Below are 18,566 nucleotides of genomic sequence, written 5' to 3'. Positions count from 1 at the left end.
TTTTTGTGTGCCGTATCTCTGTGATTTAAGGGCATAAAAATTCAAAGTTGGAAAATTGCGAAATTTTAAACATTTTCGTCAAATTTCTGTTTTTTTTCACAAATAAACGCAAGTTATTTGAATGAAATTTTACCACTAACATGAAGTACAATATGTCACGAGAAAACAATGTCAGAATCACCGGGATCCATGGAAGCAGTTCAGAGTTATTACCTCATAAAGGGACAGTGGTCAGAATTGTAAAAATTGGCCCGGGAGTTAACCTGCAAACCACCCTTGGTAGTGAAGGGGTTTTTTTTTTTTTTTTTTTAAACTTGTCACATGCTTCAGTAGTCTCCATCATCCGATCGTCTGTTACACACAGCAAGGCTTCAGCCCGGTTATCTGTAGCTAAAATGATCATCAGCTATGAGATCCGACCACATGGCGCTGTCATGTTAACTGTCGCTCTCGGAGATTGACAGCGGCATTTAACATGTTAACAGTTGCGGGTGGATTGCGATTCCACCTGCTGCTGTTAGAGGCACTTAACACCTGATCAGATTAGATGTCTTGTGCAGGAAAACATACTCCGCTCCAGAGCCAGCACAGAGTGCAGGGACTTGACCTATGAAATTCTGATACATCATGGGTCTTGAAGGTGTTAATCAACAAGTCCATACGCTAGTGCTGGTTAGCCCACCTGGCTTAGAGTTCAGCTTCTTAGTCCTTTAGCAAAGGCACTCAATCTAGGAGATCTACACACCTCCATACAGACATCAATGTGTGAGAAAAACAGGTCTCAATTTACAAAGTGAACCACAACCAGGGGTGGCGATATGGTGAGCAGCCTACTCTTTTGCTGCTCACAATCCGTCATGGCCGATTTAACTCCTTTTAGGTCTATATGTCCTAAAGCATTACTCAAAGTTTATCTCCTGTCCTCTAGGTGTTCGACAGCCACCTTACACCCCCAGTGCATATGCAGATATAACACAGGCGTACGGCCCTATTGACATACGTAAGATGGGCCAGTATGCTTGGGATATCGGATCTCTTATTTTTCTATGAAGCCACCTTGGCTGCAGTACCTGACAAAGCGATGTGGAAAGGCAATTAATGTAAAGTACCAGAATATCCCTTTGGGAAACGCTAGTGTAAGAGGACATCATTGTGATGAGCTGTGCCAACACACCCGCAGGACAGTGATCGTGGTTGACACTTGCTCCCTCTAAGACTTTTCCATCAGCCTCAGCTGAGGAGTCTGAGGATAGAAGTTGTCATTCTAAAGCCAGTGAGGCTTACACGTCATCTGGAGTGAACCGTAGAACCTTGTTATTAATATTCATTGAAGTCTTGACTGGTTTTATTTTGCGCTGATCTCATTACATTTCAGAATATTTCCATTCGGCTGAGCGACTCCTGCGGTAGAGGAGCACCCTTCCCTCAAGCACTAAAAATAGTTGCTAAGGCACAGCCTGAAAAGCGTTTTCTGCTATGTGATTTAGTTGCTAAGTCTGTATAAACAATAGAACCATAATACAACCACACAACCTACTTGTAGAAAATGAATAAGGAAATCCCTCCGAGTGAAAGGACTTGTCAGTCTGTGAAATGATCTAGGATTATGTTATAATTAAAATAAAAAAAAATACCACTCACTTTAGGGCACATCAAGATGGCTCCATTGGATCTTTGAGCGCTGCATGAATTCACATGGTGTCAGTCTCATATTTAAACCTTGTTCACATTTTTTGTAGGTCCATTGGAGGTGTCAGACTTAAGCCTCCAGCGTTTGCCTCTCTAGATGCATACAATTGTGCTCAAAAGGTTACATACCCCGGCAGAATTTTTGCTTTCTTGGCCTTTTTTTTTTTTTTTTTTTGAGAAAATGAATGATAACCCCAAAACTTTTTCTCCACTCATGGTTAGTGGTTGGGTGAAGCCATTTAATGTCAAACTACGGTGTTTTCTCTTTTTAAATCATAATGACAACCCAAAACATCGAAATGAGCCTGATCAAAAGTTCACATACCCCATTTCTTAATACCGTGTATTGCTGCCTCTAACAAAAAATTTTTGTTGAAAGGAATGATAACATAAAGAAAAAAACTATGCATCGAGCGGGAGGATGAGTTAAGCCCCACAATGAATAGTTATTAATTTTACGAAGATCCCTGACAGTAAATGATAAAAAATGCTTTCAGTAGATCCATGCAATTAATACCATATAAATACATGGAGGCTCAAACAAATCCTACAGGACAAAGAACTGGGTTGTTATCATATACAGGCTTCAAAATTATATATTAATTTCAGAGATAGTAGTACTCAAATATAAAAAAGATTGAATGTCTGAAATTAATTTACATACAGATTTCTTTGCACACCATAGCCAATCCTTAATGCAGTGGTCCCCAACCTTTTTTGCACCAGGGACCAGCTTCAAGCAAGACCATTCTTCCATGGCCCGGCAGGGCGGGGATGGAGGTGTGACAGGGGCGGGGCTTTGGTCATAAGGGGGCAGGGCTATGGACGCGGTTGTAGTTTAGCAGTGTATACTTATCATTTAATTATAACATTTATAATGTGACTCAACTCACCATAGGTTTTGAATGAGTGGGAGCACCGGGCTACTTCTAATGATGCCGTCACTGCTAATGATGATTGGAACCTACAAGGAAATGGCGCTTTGAGCACTTAAGAAAAATTGTACTGGAGTACTGTACATGCTGATTATTTTCTAATCATCAGAAAACGTATGTGTGGTTCCCCCCATCCTGTCAAGCTGTGTGGCTCCCCCTGTTGTATGCATGGCTCCCCTGTCCCATCCTTGTATACATGGCTCTGCTCCCATCATCCCATCCTGTATACATGGCTCTGCTCCCACTCTCCTATCCTGTATACATGGCTCCCCTGTCCCATCCTGTATACATGGCTCCCCTGTCCCATCCTGTATACATGGCTCCCCTGTCCCATCCTGTATACATGGCTCCCCTGTCCCATCCTGTATACATGGCTCTGCTCCCACTCTCTCATCCTGTATACATGACTCTGCTCCCACCCTCCCATCCTGTATGCATGGCTCCGCTTCCACTCTCCCTCCCTTGTATATATGGCTCAGCTTCCACTCTCCCTCCCTTGTATATATGGCTCCGCTCCCACTCTCCCTCCCTTGTATATATGGCTCTGCTTCCACTCTACCTCCCTTGTATATATGGCTCCGCTTCCACTCTCCCTCCCTTGTATATATGGCTCCGCTTCCACTCTCCCTCCCTTGTATATATGGCTCTGCTCCCACTCTCCCTCCCTTGTATATATGGCTCTGCTCCCACTCTCCCTCCCTTGTATATATGGCTCAGCTTCCACTCTCCCTCCCTTGTATATATGGCTCCGCTCCCACTCTCCCTCCCTTGTATATATGGCTCCGCTCCCACTCTCCCTCCCTTGTATATATGGCTCCGCTCCCACTCTCCCTCCCTTGTATATATGGCTCCACTCGGCTCCCCCATCATACCTACCCTCACATCGCTGAACTTCCCTCACGTCGCTGAACTTCCCTCACGTCGCTGAACTTCCCTCCCTGCATCTCGCAGCGCTTCAGCTTCTTCCTTTGCGGAGTGGTCACGTGATACCGCTCATTAAGGTCTATGAATATGGACGCCACGCCTATGGGAGAGGAGTGGCGTCCATATTCATGACCTTAAATGAGCGGTACACTTGACCGCTCAGCGCTGGATGAAGCCACCGTGCCGACAGGGACCGCTATGGAGGGTGAGTATCAGCTGCTACACAGCCGCCGGCTCCCTTGTGTCCGTGGACCGGCAAGAGCACTGCAACGGCCCGGTGCTGGACCGCAGACCGGTGGTTGGGGACTCCTGTCTTTAAAGCATTATATTAAATTCTCAATAGTATAAGTATATAAATGCATCTGTTGGATCCATTGAACTCATCCCAGGATTATTTTGTCTTTTCCCTGGCATCTGGTTACCGGATGTTGCCCCCAGAACTGTTTCCTTCTCGGAGTGGACTCATTGTGGACTGTAAGAGACACTATTGATATTCTATGCTCACTGTCTCAATGAATCCCGTTAGATTGAGCTTCGGCCTGGTGTCCCTTCTTGCTTTGTCGCACACATCGTCACATACGGCCACTGCCTTTCAGGGCTTATCTACAGCATTCTATAATGCTGTAGATAAGCCCTCGATCCAACGTACAAGCGAAGAAAAATAAGTTATATTATAATCACCTGCAGGCTGGTCCGGTCCGATGGGTGTCGCAGAGGTTCGGGTCTGGCGCCTCTCATCTTCTTGCAACACCGCTTTCCTGCTTGCTTCATCGCTCCCCGGCACTGCGCTCCTGTGCAGGCGTACTTATCTACCCTGTTGAGGGACCTGCAAAGGACCGGACCGCGTCTACACTTTCAGGGGACAGCCGGATGCGCTTATCCATCAGGACACCACCAGCACTGCTGAAGACTCATTCTGAGAGAAAGCTGGCTGCCAGACACGATAAAACCTCCATGGCATGTGAGACGAGCTCAGGCCACTCTTCCATTTTAGAAGACCAAAATGTGAAAGGGTCCAAACCCTCCCTGATGGTATTGATATTTAGTTCTAGATACTCCTGCACCATCCTCCCCATTTGTTCACCATGTGTAAGACTTGGACTCTGTTGTGTTGGTGCAGGAGTTGGTCTAAAAAAGTGTCAAAGGACTCACAGAAATTGCTTCTTCCACCACCACCACCGCTGCTGCTGCTAATGTTTTGGCATTGATGAATTGACGGGCCGTGGGTTGGAAGTCTACAGCTGCAATGCGAACTATGTGCTTCACTGCTGTCTTGAGGAAAAGCTTCCTCAAGGTTGTATAAAAGCGTGTTTCGATACTCCAGCATTTGCTGGTCCCTTTCTAGGGCAGGAAACATCTGGCAAAATTTGGTTTTATAACGTGGATCTAATAAAATGGCAACCCAGTAGTCAGCATTATTCCTAATCATAACTATATGGGGATCATGTTGCAGATAGTGCAGCAAGAAGGCACTCATATGTCGGGCTCTACCATGAGGTATCAATGAGGCTCGTTTCCTCCGTCCCCTTCCACCAACCATGAACTAGAAAGAGGGGAGGATTATCCTCTTCATCTGACAGTTGATCGGCCATCACCTCTTCTTTCTCCATTTGTTCCTCGGATCTTGCACCTTCGTTATTTTTGTCTGTTATCACCAGCCCCTCTCTATCGCTGTAATCCACACTCCCTTGACACACGCATGTGTGATGACAGTCTTGAACTTAGAGACAATGTTATCCCTTCTGCAGCCTCCTCTGCTTCCTCCTCTTCTTCTGGGACCACCATCTCCTCCTGCAGGCTATTCAGTCTGCTCCGGCATAAAGATTACCGGAATAGTGATGATGGCGTCGTCGGCACTAACTATCTTAGTAGACATTTCAAAACTGTGCAGAATGGTGCAGATGTCCTTAATCTGTGCCCACTCTGTAAATATTATATGCGCCACATCCGTACTGCGTTGGCCGAGGTTATACGACATGGCATACTGCATCAGGGCTCGTTGCAGCTGCTGCCACAGTCGCTGCAACATGAGTAGAGTGGATTTCCACCATGTCTGCACGTCACAATATCAACCTGTTAACTGGCATGGACAAAGACCTCTATATTGATGCAAGTCGATGAGCAGAGGGGTGCGAACGGCGGAAATGAGCACACAGCTTATGTGCTTTCTGGAGCAGCTCACCAAGGCCAGGATAGTGGCTAAGAAAACGCTGTTTCACCAGGTTGAGGATATAAGCCATGCAAGGCGCATGTGTGAGCTGCCTTGCCATAGGGCCGCCACCAGGTTTGCACAGTTATCGCATATGGCCTTCCCTTGATGCAGGTTCAGCAGAGACAGTCATTGATCAAAGTCAGCCTGGAGAGCTGTCCATAACTCTTCAACTGTATGACTGCGATCTCCAAGGCATATCAATTTTAAGACTGCCTGATTGCGGTGAGCCCTGGCTGCGCAGTACTGAGGTGGTGGGGGTTCGCTATGCACTGTTGGAGCGCTTGTCTCGTGAATGCAGAGGTTGAGGGCGCCAAGTGGAGGCTCTAGAGGAGATAATGGAGGCAGAAGCAGTGGAGGAAGTGTTAAATGTAGAGATTTGGCCTGCAAGCCTTGGGGATTCCAAGACTTGTGGAGTGGCGCCTGCCCCCTCAGCCACCAGTGTCACCCAGTGCCCAGTCAGCAAGATGTCTGTGATGAAATGCACCCTGGCAGGCAGATTTTGTCAAGGAACGGGTGATGTCTGCTACATGCTGGTATAACGCAGGCACAGCTTTCTTAGAAAGGTAAAGGCGACTGGGTAATTGGTAGTGGGGGACTTTGACGGCCATCAGCTTTCAGAAACCATCGGTATCCACCAGGCGGAAAGGCAGCATTTCCGTGGCCAACAAATTGGAGATGATGGAGTTCAACCTCTTAGCTTTGTCTTACGTAGGAGGAAGCAATCTTTTCCGTGACCACAACTGCGGAACCATGGGCTAGCTGCTGTGCTGAGAGAGGGCGGAGTACAGTGAACCGAGCAAATTGTTGGACCGTGAGAGAGGTGCAGGCGGTGATGTTACTGTGGATTGAGAAACTTGTGGTGTGATCGTTCAAAAACAGCAGGCATATCTGGTTCTGTTACAGCTGAAGGAGGCCTCTCATCGTGACTCGACTGGGTAAAGAACCAGAGTTTCTGCAGTCAAAGACCTCTATCTCAGTAGTTGTCATGGTAAGAGAGGAGGAGGAAGAAGCAGCAGATGCGATTGATGGGCTGGCTAGTTGTTGATGACCGCTAGTCCGCATTTTCTTGCAGTGGGATTCCCACGGTAAAGCATGCTGATTGCGCATGTGAAGGTTCATACATGTAGTAGTCACATTATTGCACTTTACCTCAACTTTTTTTTCTTGCTAAGTTGGCAGATTGTCATCCTTTGCAGTGTCAAAAAAGCCCCAGGCTAGGCAACCGTTGCCACCCCTGCGAGCTACAGACTCGCGGACGCAGCTGGTCAGAGGCACAGTTGTGGCTGAGGATGTGTCGCTCGTCGTGGCTGCATCACTACGTGACAGACGGCGCTACGTAACCTCCTTTTCTTCCTCCTCAGGTAACCTACTCAGCGGTGTGCCTCTATGTTCACGCCAACTGGGATCTAACACCTCATCATTATTCTTTGTGTTATCACATTCTTCGCCATTGGAGTCATCCTCCTCATCTTCTTGTCCTGACAGCACAGTATCGGACCGTACTCCTTCCTGCCCCGGATCTAAGCTGTAAAAATATCTGGCATTGGTGCAGATTTCCTCCTCTTGACTCTGCGAAGATTTTGTGTACACTTCTGATGAACATGGCATAGACTGTGTGAACAGCTCTTCAGAATCACCCATCTGTGGTTGCGTACAGTCAGTTAAATGTTTGGATAGTTGGGACGAGGGAGGAAGCAAGGGGAATTTGGGTGCCACATCTATGGACTGTACTGGGTGTGATGTAGAGGAGGAGGAGAGACCACGTGAAGCTGCACTTGGCATCCACTCGTGTACATGCTCTTTCTGGGCATCATCAACAAGGCGTACCGCTGTGCGTCTGCCAAAGAAAGGTAGTGGTGTAGCCTGTCCAGTAACATAAGTTGTCATGTGTCTTTGCATAGGACGTGACGTTGTTTTTTCACTAGTGCTTTCATAAACATTACCACCTACCCCACATACACCTTGAACACCAAGCCTAATTCCCCTTCCACCATGGCCTCCCTTTTTCCCAGTCATGTTGGTCAGATAGTGTGGTAGGAGCACAGTATTAACAACCAAAAATTAGATTTTAAACTCTGCCCCACCTCTGCAAATAGCTGAATTTCAGCAACAGTAAATTCAACGTTTAAATATAGCGTGTTATATCGTGTTAGTCACAGAAAAAATAATTGTTTGGGTGTGCATCAGGCCTCTGTAACACACTAGATGCTGCAAACTATTTTTAAAGTCAGGTCCCTTACTGTATGACATTAATAACAGAAGAATTTTTTGTGGCCTCTGGATCAGTCCTCTACAGATTAATTTCAACATAAACATATGACAAAGTGTGATACGGCGGGCTATCTATCTTTTTGCAGCTGAAAAATTAAAAATTTTTTAAAATGTGCCTTAGGACTGCAGAGAGGTTCATATCACCGCCACAAAATGACAATGTGGGATACAGCAGGCTGTTTGACGTTTAGCAACAGAAAAAGTTATAACTTTTTTTTTATGTCCCTTTGGGTGTGTGCACACGCTGCGGATTCTGCTGCAGTTCCGCAGCGGATTTGGCCGCTGCGGGTCCGCAGCAGTTTTTGCTGCGGTGTACAGTACCATTATTCCCTTTAGGAATACAAAACCGCAGTGCAGACGGTGCAGATTTTTCCGCGGGGTTTTTCTGCGGATTCCGCTGCGGTTTGCCATCTCCTCCATTGAGGAGAAGAAAAACCGCAGGGCATTTTACAAAATCCGCGTGGCCAAATCCGCACTGCAATCCGCAGCGTGTGCACGTAGCCTTAGGTCTGCAGACAGTTTTATTTCACCACAGCACTAATTGACAAAATGGGATACAGTTGGCTGTTTAATATTCTTTCACTACCTACATGTGAATTAGAATGCTATACTCGTGTATCGATCACAATAGAAGCTGTGCACAACTTGTGCTCTGCTGGATTTGTTTGTGCACCTCAGTATGGCCAAAAAAGAAAAAAAAAGTGCTGGAAGGTAAATTTAACAGCCACACCGGACTCTCGCTTACCTACAGTATCTGACTGACATACAGCCACCTATCTAGCTACAATGTGGCATACAGCAGGCTTTTTTTTCACATTTAGCTATTGAAATAATATTATTTATATGCTGTACTTGTGCATGGAGCACAATAGAAGCCGTGCACAACACACTTGTAGGACATGAGCCCTGCTGGCTTTGTCTGTGGACCTCAGTAATGCGCCCCCCCCCCCCCCCCAAAGAAAAAATTCCGGAAGGTAAATTTTACAGCCACACTGGACACCATCTACCTACACTATCTGAGTGATATACAGCCGCCTAGCTAACTACCTAAAATCTTGCTGTTAACAGTGACAGCATCAGGAGCAGCCTCTCTGCGCTGTTAGTGTCAAAATGGCTCTAAAACAAGATGTCTGCTATTTATATGGAGAGAGACATGTGATATCGGCAGCCAATGACACTAGCCGTTTTGTCAGGACCTTGTGGGTGCTTACTGTGCCCTGATTGGCTAGCCACAATGTGCGCACACAAAGTTAGGGAAAAAAAATGACTGCTGTGCTTCCAAGAATGCTGCGCCTCTGGGCTCTGAAACCCCCCTCCCTTCATCAAACATGTGCCAAACGCTCATGATACGCCACCATTATCATTGCTACTTTCCCACACTTTTACCGATTTTTTTTTTTTTTTTTTTTTTTTTTTTTTTTTCTTTTAACAATTTTATAAAATTTTGTTCCTCTTCCAATCACAAATCTGAATGTGCTATATTTGTGCCGAATTTATGTTTGCGTTCGTTTTCCAAATAAATTGGTTTATCACTAATAACGGCTGCAGAGTGGAATACACTTTCTTTTTTATTTCGCCTTTCCGTTGCAGCATCTGTACGTCATCAGGGACACCTAGGTGTAGCTTTGTACACTTTGTGACTCTATATTAGGTATTTATTGCTAATCATGCCCATTTTAAACATTGTAATGATAAGTTCTATTTAACCCCTTAGTGACTCGGCCAGATTTTTCAAATCTGACCTGTTACTTCATGTGGCAATAACTCTGGAATGCTTTAACATATCCCAGTGAATTTGAGACTGTGTTTTTTCATGACACATTATACTTTGTGTTGATGGAAAATTTAGGTTGATATGTTTTGCATATCAATTTTGCCTAAAAAAAATTTCAGAAATTTGACAAATTTTTAAGAATGTGCAGTTTTAAATCTTTGCGTGATCCCTTTAATCTGAATATTGACACCACACACAATACAGTAGTTAATAAAGAACATTTCCCTCGTTACTGCTTTACACCAGCACCATTTGTAAAATATTCTTTTAATTTGTTAGGATGTTAAAATGTTTAAAAATTTACCAGGAAGGCTATGTGCACATGTAACGGAACTCTCGCGGAAATTACCGCGAGAGTTCCGGAATTCCATTCCGCGGGAAAATCGCTTTTAAAATTCCCGCGGAAAAACTAGCATTTTGCAAGCGTAATTAGCTTGCAGAATGCTAGCGTTTTCCACGCAATCTGTAGCATCGCTTGGAGAACTGATTGACAGGTTGGTCACACTCGTCAAACACAGTGTTTGACAAGTGTGACCAACTTTTTACTACTGAGGCCGCCTATGCAGCATCAGTAGTAAAAGATAGAATGTAAAAAAAAATAAAAAATGGTGTTATTCTTACCTTCCGACGTCCCACGCAGCCATTTCCAGTAATCCTTTGCGAAAATGCCCGCGATGGTGTCCGTTCTCGCGGTAATTTGCGATGACGTCGCGCGAATGACCGTGAGACTTTGCGATCCCGCGAGAATGGACGTCATCGCGGGCGTTTTCGCAAAGGATTACTGGGAACGAGAGCGTGGAGAGAGGCTGGAAGACTGCGCGGGACGTCGGAAGGTAAGAATAACAATATTTTTTATTTTAAATTCTATTTTTTACAGGGATATGGTACCCAAAGCCCGGAGGACAGTCTCCTCTCCTCCGGACCGTGGGTACCATCCGCAGTTGTTCTGCTTACTTTCCGCAAGTTGTGCACAGCCACATGCGGGAAGTAAGCGGAACAATGCATTCCTATGGGTGCGGGATCGCCGCGATTCCGCAAAATAATGAGCATGCTGCGTTTTTTACCGCGAAGCGATTCCGCCGCGGTAAAAACCGCAGCATTAGCACAGCATTGCGGAATCCCATAGGAATGCATGGGATGCTTTTTTTTCACGGCAAAATCGCGCGGTTAAAACCGCCGCGGAAACGCGAAAAAAACGCTACGTGTGAACTCAGCCTAATTTTTCATTTTTCTAAGAAATGTACAAAATATTTTTTTAGAGACTGGGTTTGACTTGACTTTGGGGGGTCCTATATATTGGAAACCCCCAAAAGTGATAGCATTTTATAAATGCCGTCCCTCAACATATTCAAAACTGCTGTCGGGTAGTTTATTATCCCTTCAGGTGCTTTTCAGGAATGTATCTTTTCCCACCTGAGTGTTGCTATCTTGTGAACAGGCCCTATAGCCAGGAGACCCTAAAGTTATTTGTCTGTGAATTGCCATGACAATTATGAGTATCACACTCGATTTCAGTGTGCTGATGGGGTTAAAGAGGCAGCCCCCACACTCTAACCCCTTAGATGCTGCTGTGAATAGTCACTGACATCTATATGGTTAAACAGCCTTGGTTGGTGCCAACACCGATTGTGGCTGATGTAGCAGGGTGTCAGCTATAGTGGACAGCCGACAGCTGACTGCATTTTCATCCATTGAGGAATGCTATTTTCTTATATCTCAGGTCAGTAAAAAGACATATTGGTGGACATTGAATTCCCACAATTTTGTTTGCTTTTTGCTTACCATTGGCTAGCATCATACATAGAGAAAATGTACATGTCCCTCCAGCGAAAACTCCGACAACACCCACTTGGAACTAACACACACTATTTGGAAAAAAAAAAGTTCAGTTGAACATTAATATTTGGTAAAGGGCCTCTTTAAAGGCTGTTAAAGGGAATCTGTCACAAGATGAGTAGCATGATATAGGGACAGATACCCTGATTCCAGCCATGTATCACTTGCTTCACTGGGGGCTGCAGTTTTGATTAAAACTGTTGTGTTTGCTGCAGATGTAGCAGTTCTCTGAATGCTGAGCTCTGTAAAACCCCGCCCACACCACTGATTGGCCTATGCACAGTGTACATACTCTGACAATCAGTGGCGGGGGCTTAGTTGGACGACCTGGCAGCAGGCCAAGTAGTCATACAGTGAGAATCTGCTTATAAAACAGTGATTTTTTTTTTTTTTTAATTAAGCAATAAGTGCCACATCACTGGAATCAGGGTCTCTGTCTATGCAGTATGCTGCTCTTAGATTAGGTGACAAAAAAACCCTGAAAAACCTTGTAACAAATTCCTTTTACCTAAGGTAAAAGCAAGTCTGCAGTTTTCCCTCCTTTCCTTTGCCCACTAATGGGATTTAGGGATTTGGTTTTGAGAAAACACAGATGGCACACACACAGGAACTCGAAAAGCATTCACAGCGCAGTGACTGCTGGAGCAGAAGCTGCTATGCACCCCTCCTAAGCCCCCAGGGTCTTGGCAACACTACAGCTCCTTTATATGGAATATAAAGAGCTGGAATATCCAGGACCCGTGCAGCAGTGAATCACCTGCAGTTGTCTGTACGTCTTCTCTGTAGCCTACAACCTATGGGAGGCCTGGAGATCCCAGTTCAGCAGTGAGGGTTTCTGGGCACAATGAGAGGGCTGGGGTGTTAAAGTGACTCCCTCATTGGGTCTTTGCCACCAATCTGAGAGCAGCTAATTGTAGGGACAGAGAACCTGATTCCAACAGTGCGTCACTTACCAGGGTGCATGCAGTAGTTTTGATTAAATCACTAACTTATCAGTGTACACAGAAAGCTGACAATCATTGGTATGGGTTGGGTTATACAGAGCTCAGCATTCAAAGCTCTGCTAGATCTGGAGCAGATAAAGCAGTGTATTTATCAAGACTGCAGCAAGCAGCCCAATAAGTGATACATCACCTAAACTAGGGTCTCCGCCCCTGCTGCTCTCATATGGGGTAGTAAAAACCTGGTTCCAGATTCCTTTGTAAGGGTATGTTAATATGTGATGACAGATCCATGCAGACCCAGGTGTGGATGTGCTGTGGATTTTGCACTATGCATTACAGATTTTCCATCCTGAAATCCAGGTGGTAAATCTGTAGCAATTGTCCGACTCTTCAACCTAGCCTTGAGGCTATGTACCCACGTGTGCAGAAAATTCCTGACTGAAAATCGGACTCCTTCCCAGAAAAACGCATGTTTTTTTCCATTCGTTTTCTGCTCGTTTTTTACATAAACGCGTTTTTTATGCGTTTTTTTCCGGTGCATCCCCAGTCTCATAGAAAATAGTTAGAAAGGTGGATTTTTCTGCGAAATTAATGAGCATGCTGCGTTTTTTACTGCGATGCGTTTTTTTCGTGGAAAAATCCGCATCAATAGGCACAAAAAGTGCAGAATTCATTAAAATGAATGGGATGCTTTTTTTTTTTATTTTTTTTATTTTTTAAGCGTTTTTGCCGGTAAAAAACGCAAAAAACTGTTTCCGTGTGCACACACGGAAAGATTCCGCTGACCAAGTACAGTACAATGAAACCCTATGGGGTTTCAAAAACGCTGTGCTGACGGTGCGGTTTTTTCCGCGCGGTTTTGCTGCGGTTTACAAACCGCAGCATGTCAATTGTTTGTGCGGTTTCCGCAGCGGTTTCATACCTCTACCATAGTAGAGGTGTGAAACCGCAGGGCAAAACCGCAGACCAAAACGCAGGAAAACCGCAGGTCACTTTACCTGCGGTTTTACCTGCGTTTCCGCTCGGAAAAAACCGCAGCGGAATCCGCAACGTGTGCACATAGCCTAAGGCTGCCAGACTGGATTGGATTGCTATTTACCTCCATATTACCACTATTTCTGCAGGTATATAATATTTCTGGAGCTTCTCTCCTGCACTTGATTCCGCTTTGTGTTCCTCAAGTGTAGTGTTTTCTCTGCCCTTCCTGAGATTGTATATACTCTCAAGTACTGCAGATCAGCTCTTGTCCTCTACAGTAGGCCATGTTCACACGTTCAGTATTTGGTCAGTATTTTACCTCAGTATCTGTCAGCCAAAACCAGGAGAGGAACAATCAGAGGAAAAGTATAACAGAAACCCGTCACCACTTCTGTATTCCTGTATGCCTTAGGGTCTGATGTCTGTTCTATCTATCTATCTATCTATCTATCTATCTATCTCTCTCTCTCCTCACAAATACTGGACATGTGAATGTGGCCTTAGGGTCTGATGTCTGTGCCTAGCAGCGGACACTAATTACTGTGATTGAGCTGCAGTGTTCCTTTTTGTCCCCTTTACATCTGACCCCAGAGCTCACAGCTGATGTTGGGTTGCCAGGTTTCAGACTCCCACCACTCCTATATTCGTAGCCTATCCTAAGGATTGGTCATCAGTAGAAAAGTAGTGGACAATTTCTCTATTAAAGTGCCACATGCTCATTCAGCCATGTGCACTGTAGTGTCTAGACTCCTTTGACACCTACACTATGCTGCTCTCAGATTACATAACAAAACCCTGCTGATAGATTCCCTTTAATTTTGTGAAAACCGAAAGCACAGGCATATAGAAGAGCCAATACTGACGTGTGTACACAGTAAAAGCTAAGGTACAGGCACCACAATAAAAACTGCATGCCAGTCACATCCTACCGTTACGTACAGTTGTCACCTGATTTTCAGTGACGGCCAATGCTTGTGCTAGTTTAGATATGTTATGATCTCATTAATTCTCATTTCTTCTCTTTTAGGCATGGTTGAAATGGTCTAATGCTCGCCACAATGGACACTGCAGAAACCCCACAAACAGACTTGCAGACACATGTGGAGGATGGCTCGGTGGATTGTCCTAATGCTGAACCAGACAAGATCTCTCTTCAAATGGCTTCTGACCTGAATGAGAACAGCTTAACTAGAGAGCAGCCGTTAGCCAGGAGCACAGGTATTGGCCTTCACAACAGGGCCGCCCAGGATAGCATTAATAATAATGAGAACTGCAACCTGATGTGTGGTCAACTGAGCTGCAGGCAGACCTGTGAAGAGGACCGTACGCTGGGAGAAAGCCTGGCCTCTGCCCCTCTGGCCGACAAGGACGGGGTCTCCACGAAAGCGAAACGTGTGGCCGGAAGACGCAATAGTAGAAATAAGAAGTCTCAGAATGGGAAATCCACAGGTAAAATCTTACCATTTCTTTGCTCTTTTGTGGTCTTTACCGGTTAATCATTTGTTTTTCATTTAAGGCTACATTCACGCAGAGGAATTGCTGCAGACTTTCCATCCACATTTGCAGCAGAATACAGTAGCAGCAAGTTAGATCAGATTTGGACAGATCTCATCCACACACTACGGAAAACATCAAGACATGCAGATTTTAAATCCTGTCAATCCGTTATGAGGATCAATTGTTTGTGGATTTTCCCTATTGATTTTAAGTTTAACAAAGTCCTGGATAAAAAAGCTTTGCACAAAGTTTGCAGACAATCTGTTCCCAGGTTTTTGTTAACTCATCTGAGATCAGCATAATATTGAAACAGAGACCCTGATTCCAGCCATGTATCACTTACTGGGTTGTTTGTTCTAGGTTTGATGCATATCTTATCAGTTTTCTTATGTCTGATTTGGGGGTAACACGACCCACACCACTGGTTGGCAGCTTTCTGTCTATGCACAGTATACACATAAAGCTGCCAATCCGTGCTGGTGGCGTTGATGAACTAAATAGCAGCAGGCCAAGTTGTCCCCTCCTGATAATCTTCATCTGATAAAACAGTGATTTTACAAACCTTACACTAAGCAGCCCAATAAGTGATCAGGTTTCATTCGGTCATCCATGACAGCACCACCTGAAAGAGGGGATTCGCCCTTCAGGAACAGGAAATTCTACAGATACATAAGGGCGACACCTCTCCCACGCATCAGTTGGTTTTCTGTTCCTGGAGGACAGGATTCCCTACAGATCGTACCATCATGGACGAGGAATCCCCAGGTCGGCTGTCCCACTCAGATAGCGGGGGGTCTCCTACCTCGGTCAGTGCGGGGTCCCCTGGAAGCGCCACGGTGGGCCCGGGCAAGGCTCCATGACGGTGTGCGTGGCAGGTGGGAGCGAGGTCCGGAGGATGCCCATCTCCAGGGCCAGCGCCGGCAAGTAAGTAGAAATTTTCCCCCCCGAATCCTGGTCCTCCTGGTGCGGTCGCCCTGCGGTCTGGGGCCGGCTGCTGTGGCGTGGTGGCGTGCATAGAGCGCCGTGCCGGGTCGAACAGCACCGTGCCGCTGTCGGCCTGCGCGTCCACGCGCGTTCACGGAGGACAGAAGTGACGCGGCCGGGGGGCGGGGCCAATGGCGCCGGGCCAGAAGTCGGATGCCGGCCGGCTTTTCTCTTTTGTGCGTTGGCGCGGGTGCCAGCATGGCGGCGGGGGGGGGGGGCGAGATACAGGGGTGGAGACCATGGACATCTCGGGAGGGGGAAACGGAGCCCCTGGCCATGACACCTGCTGACCCGGGGGGAGGTCCATAAAAGGCCACAGAAGCTCTGCAGGGCTGCTTTGGCCCATTTGCAGCGATGGATGAGCCAGAAGCTCCCGTGGCCCAGCTGGACCGGCAGCAGGAACATGCCCCAGGCAAGCTCCCAGCTGAAAAAACGAAGTGGGCAGTCCAGCCGAAGAAGTTCCTTCAGGCTGAAGGATCCAGCTCGCCCCCCACGTGATCCAGTACCCACACCTACTGCTCAGAGATCTTCGTGAATGTGCCCTGATGCAGTGTTCCCCTTATATTTTTTTTCTCCTATAGGGGAAGGAGTGCTGTGGTAAAGCGAAAAGCAGGGAGTGCACCCTTTGCAGTTGTCCCTTGCCAGACGCCCACCCTAAAAAACTGTGTCAGTCATGTATACGGCAGACGGTAGGGGATGGGAAAAAGAAGAGGTCCCTAATTACCATACACACTTCCTTACACTTTCCCCACTTCTGCAGGTGGCGGAAGAAACCCCTGACTTCACTACGAGTCTAAGGGAAATTATTAGGACGGAAGTTAAGGCTCTAAAATCTTTATCCCAACGGGAATCCTCTAAGAAGAAAAAGGGAACAAGATTTTCAGAGTCGGACTCCTGAGCTGGCCCAAGGGGAAATGAAGATTCCTCAGAGCCCTCAGCTTCTTCCTCTGCGTCCTCTTCAGAGGAGGACTCCAATCGTTTCTGCCTGGGTCTAGAACAGGTGGATAAATTGGTCAAGGCAGTAAGGGCCACCATGGGGGTATCAGACACAAAACCAGAACGGTCAGCACAGGACTTGATGTTCGGCGGCCTAGACCCCAGGAAACGTAACTTTCACATTAAACGACAAGGTCCAGAACCTGATCAATAGGGAATGGAAGAAACCGGAAAGGAAGGGCTCCCTACCTCCGGCCTTTAAGCTACGATATCCCTTTGAGGACCCCTTGGTGATCAGATGGGATAAAGCCCCAAAATTGGACGCAGCAGTGGCTAAAGCATCCAAAGAATCTGCTATTCCCTTTGACGACATGGCCTCCTTGAAAGATCCGCTGGACAAAAAAGCAAATTCCTATCTGAAAGGGACATGGGAAATGTCAGCTGGTGTCCTAAGGCTGGCGGTAGCAGCTACTTGCACAGCCAGGTCTTTGATGGTTTGGCTGGACCAGCTTGAGTCACAGTTAGAAGACGGAGCCTCAAGAGAGTCCATCCTGAGGACCCTTCCTACAATTCAGAATGCTGCAGCCTTTTTAGCCGATGCTTTAGCAGATTCAGCAAGGATGGCGGCAAAAGCCACAGTTCTATCTAATGCGGCCCGAAGGGCTATATGGCTGAAGTGCTGTCCCGGGGATATCCAGGCCAGATCCCGTCTTTGCTCCATCCCATGTGAGGGAGAATATCTCTTCGGTCCAGTCCTAGATGAACTCTTGGAGAAAGCCGGGGACGATAAAGAAATTCCCTACCCTGCCAACCCCTTCCTATAGGCACCCCTTCACTAGGAAGAGATTTTTCTGTAGAAGGTCGTCCAGAGATCGGAGCAGATGGGAAAATAAGAGGAAGAAAGGTACTGGGTTTATGTTTGGAGGGGGACGTCAGGAAGGATCATCCCGTTAGACCAAGAAGCCTCCCCAATGACTATCTGCCTTCTACCCGGCCTGGTCACTGACTTGAAACAGTAGTTGGATCCTGGGGTTGGTAGCCTCAGGTCTATGGCTAGAATTCTCCTGTATCCCCCACAATAGTTTAACGATCACCCCTCTCAGGTCTTCCCTGTCAGAACAAGCTGCCTTGGAGACCGAAATCCGTGACCTATGCTGTAAAAAGGTCCTGATAGTGGTACTGGAGGCGGAGAAGGGCAAAGGCTTCTACTCCCCTCTATTCCTGGTCCGTAAACCGGATGGCTCTTACAGGACCATTATCAATCTGAAGGCACTCAATAAATTCTTGGTCATTCTCCCATTTAAGATGGAAACAATTCCACAATAAAGTTACTGTTTGAAAACTGCTTTATGTTGGTGTTGGATTTAAAAGACGCCTATTACCATATACCCATCCATGCGTCTCATCAGTGTTTCCTTAGAGTGGCGGGTTCATTTCGAGGGGTCGGTACAGCATTTCCAATATGTCGCCCTTCCCATTGGTATTGCAGTCGCCCCCTGAGTATTTACTAAGGTTATAGCGGAAGTTATGGCCCATCTGCGCGAAGCAGATATCCTGGTAATCCCCTACATGGATGACTTCCTTAT

At 46.3% G+C, this 18,566-nt stretch overlaps 1 protein-coding gene across 2 annotated transcripts in view; it reads left to right on the top strand.

The window, feature by feature from the left end:
* CNST (consortin, connexin sorting protein) overlaps nt 1-18,566 on the top strand; it is a 223,419-nt gene that overhangs the window by 69,812 nt on the left and 135,041 nt on the right. For both annotated transcript variants that reach the window (XM_073545130.1, XM_073545131.1), the window contains exon 2: nt 14,591-15,012. In XM_073545130.1, coding sequence (XP_073401231.1) covers nt 14,610-15,012 — 403 coding nt within the window. In that variant the 5' untranslated portion in view covers nt 14,591-14,609. The remainder of the gene's footprint in view (nt 1-14,590; nt 15,013-18,566) is intronic.

The sequence above is a fragment of the Dendrobates tinctorius genome, unplaced genomic scaffold, assembly GCF_039654945.1.
Source record: "Dendrobates tinctorius isolate UK_male_01 unplaced genomic scaffold, ASM3965494v1 ptg000140l, whole genome shotgun sequence".
In the NCBI taxonomy this organism is placed as follows: Eukaryota; Metazoa; Chordata; class Amphibia; order Anura; family Dendrobatidae; genus Dendrobates; species Dendrobates tinctorius.
This window is presented reverse-complemented; position numbering and strand designations above follow the sequence as displayed.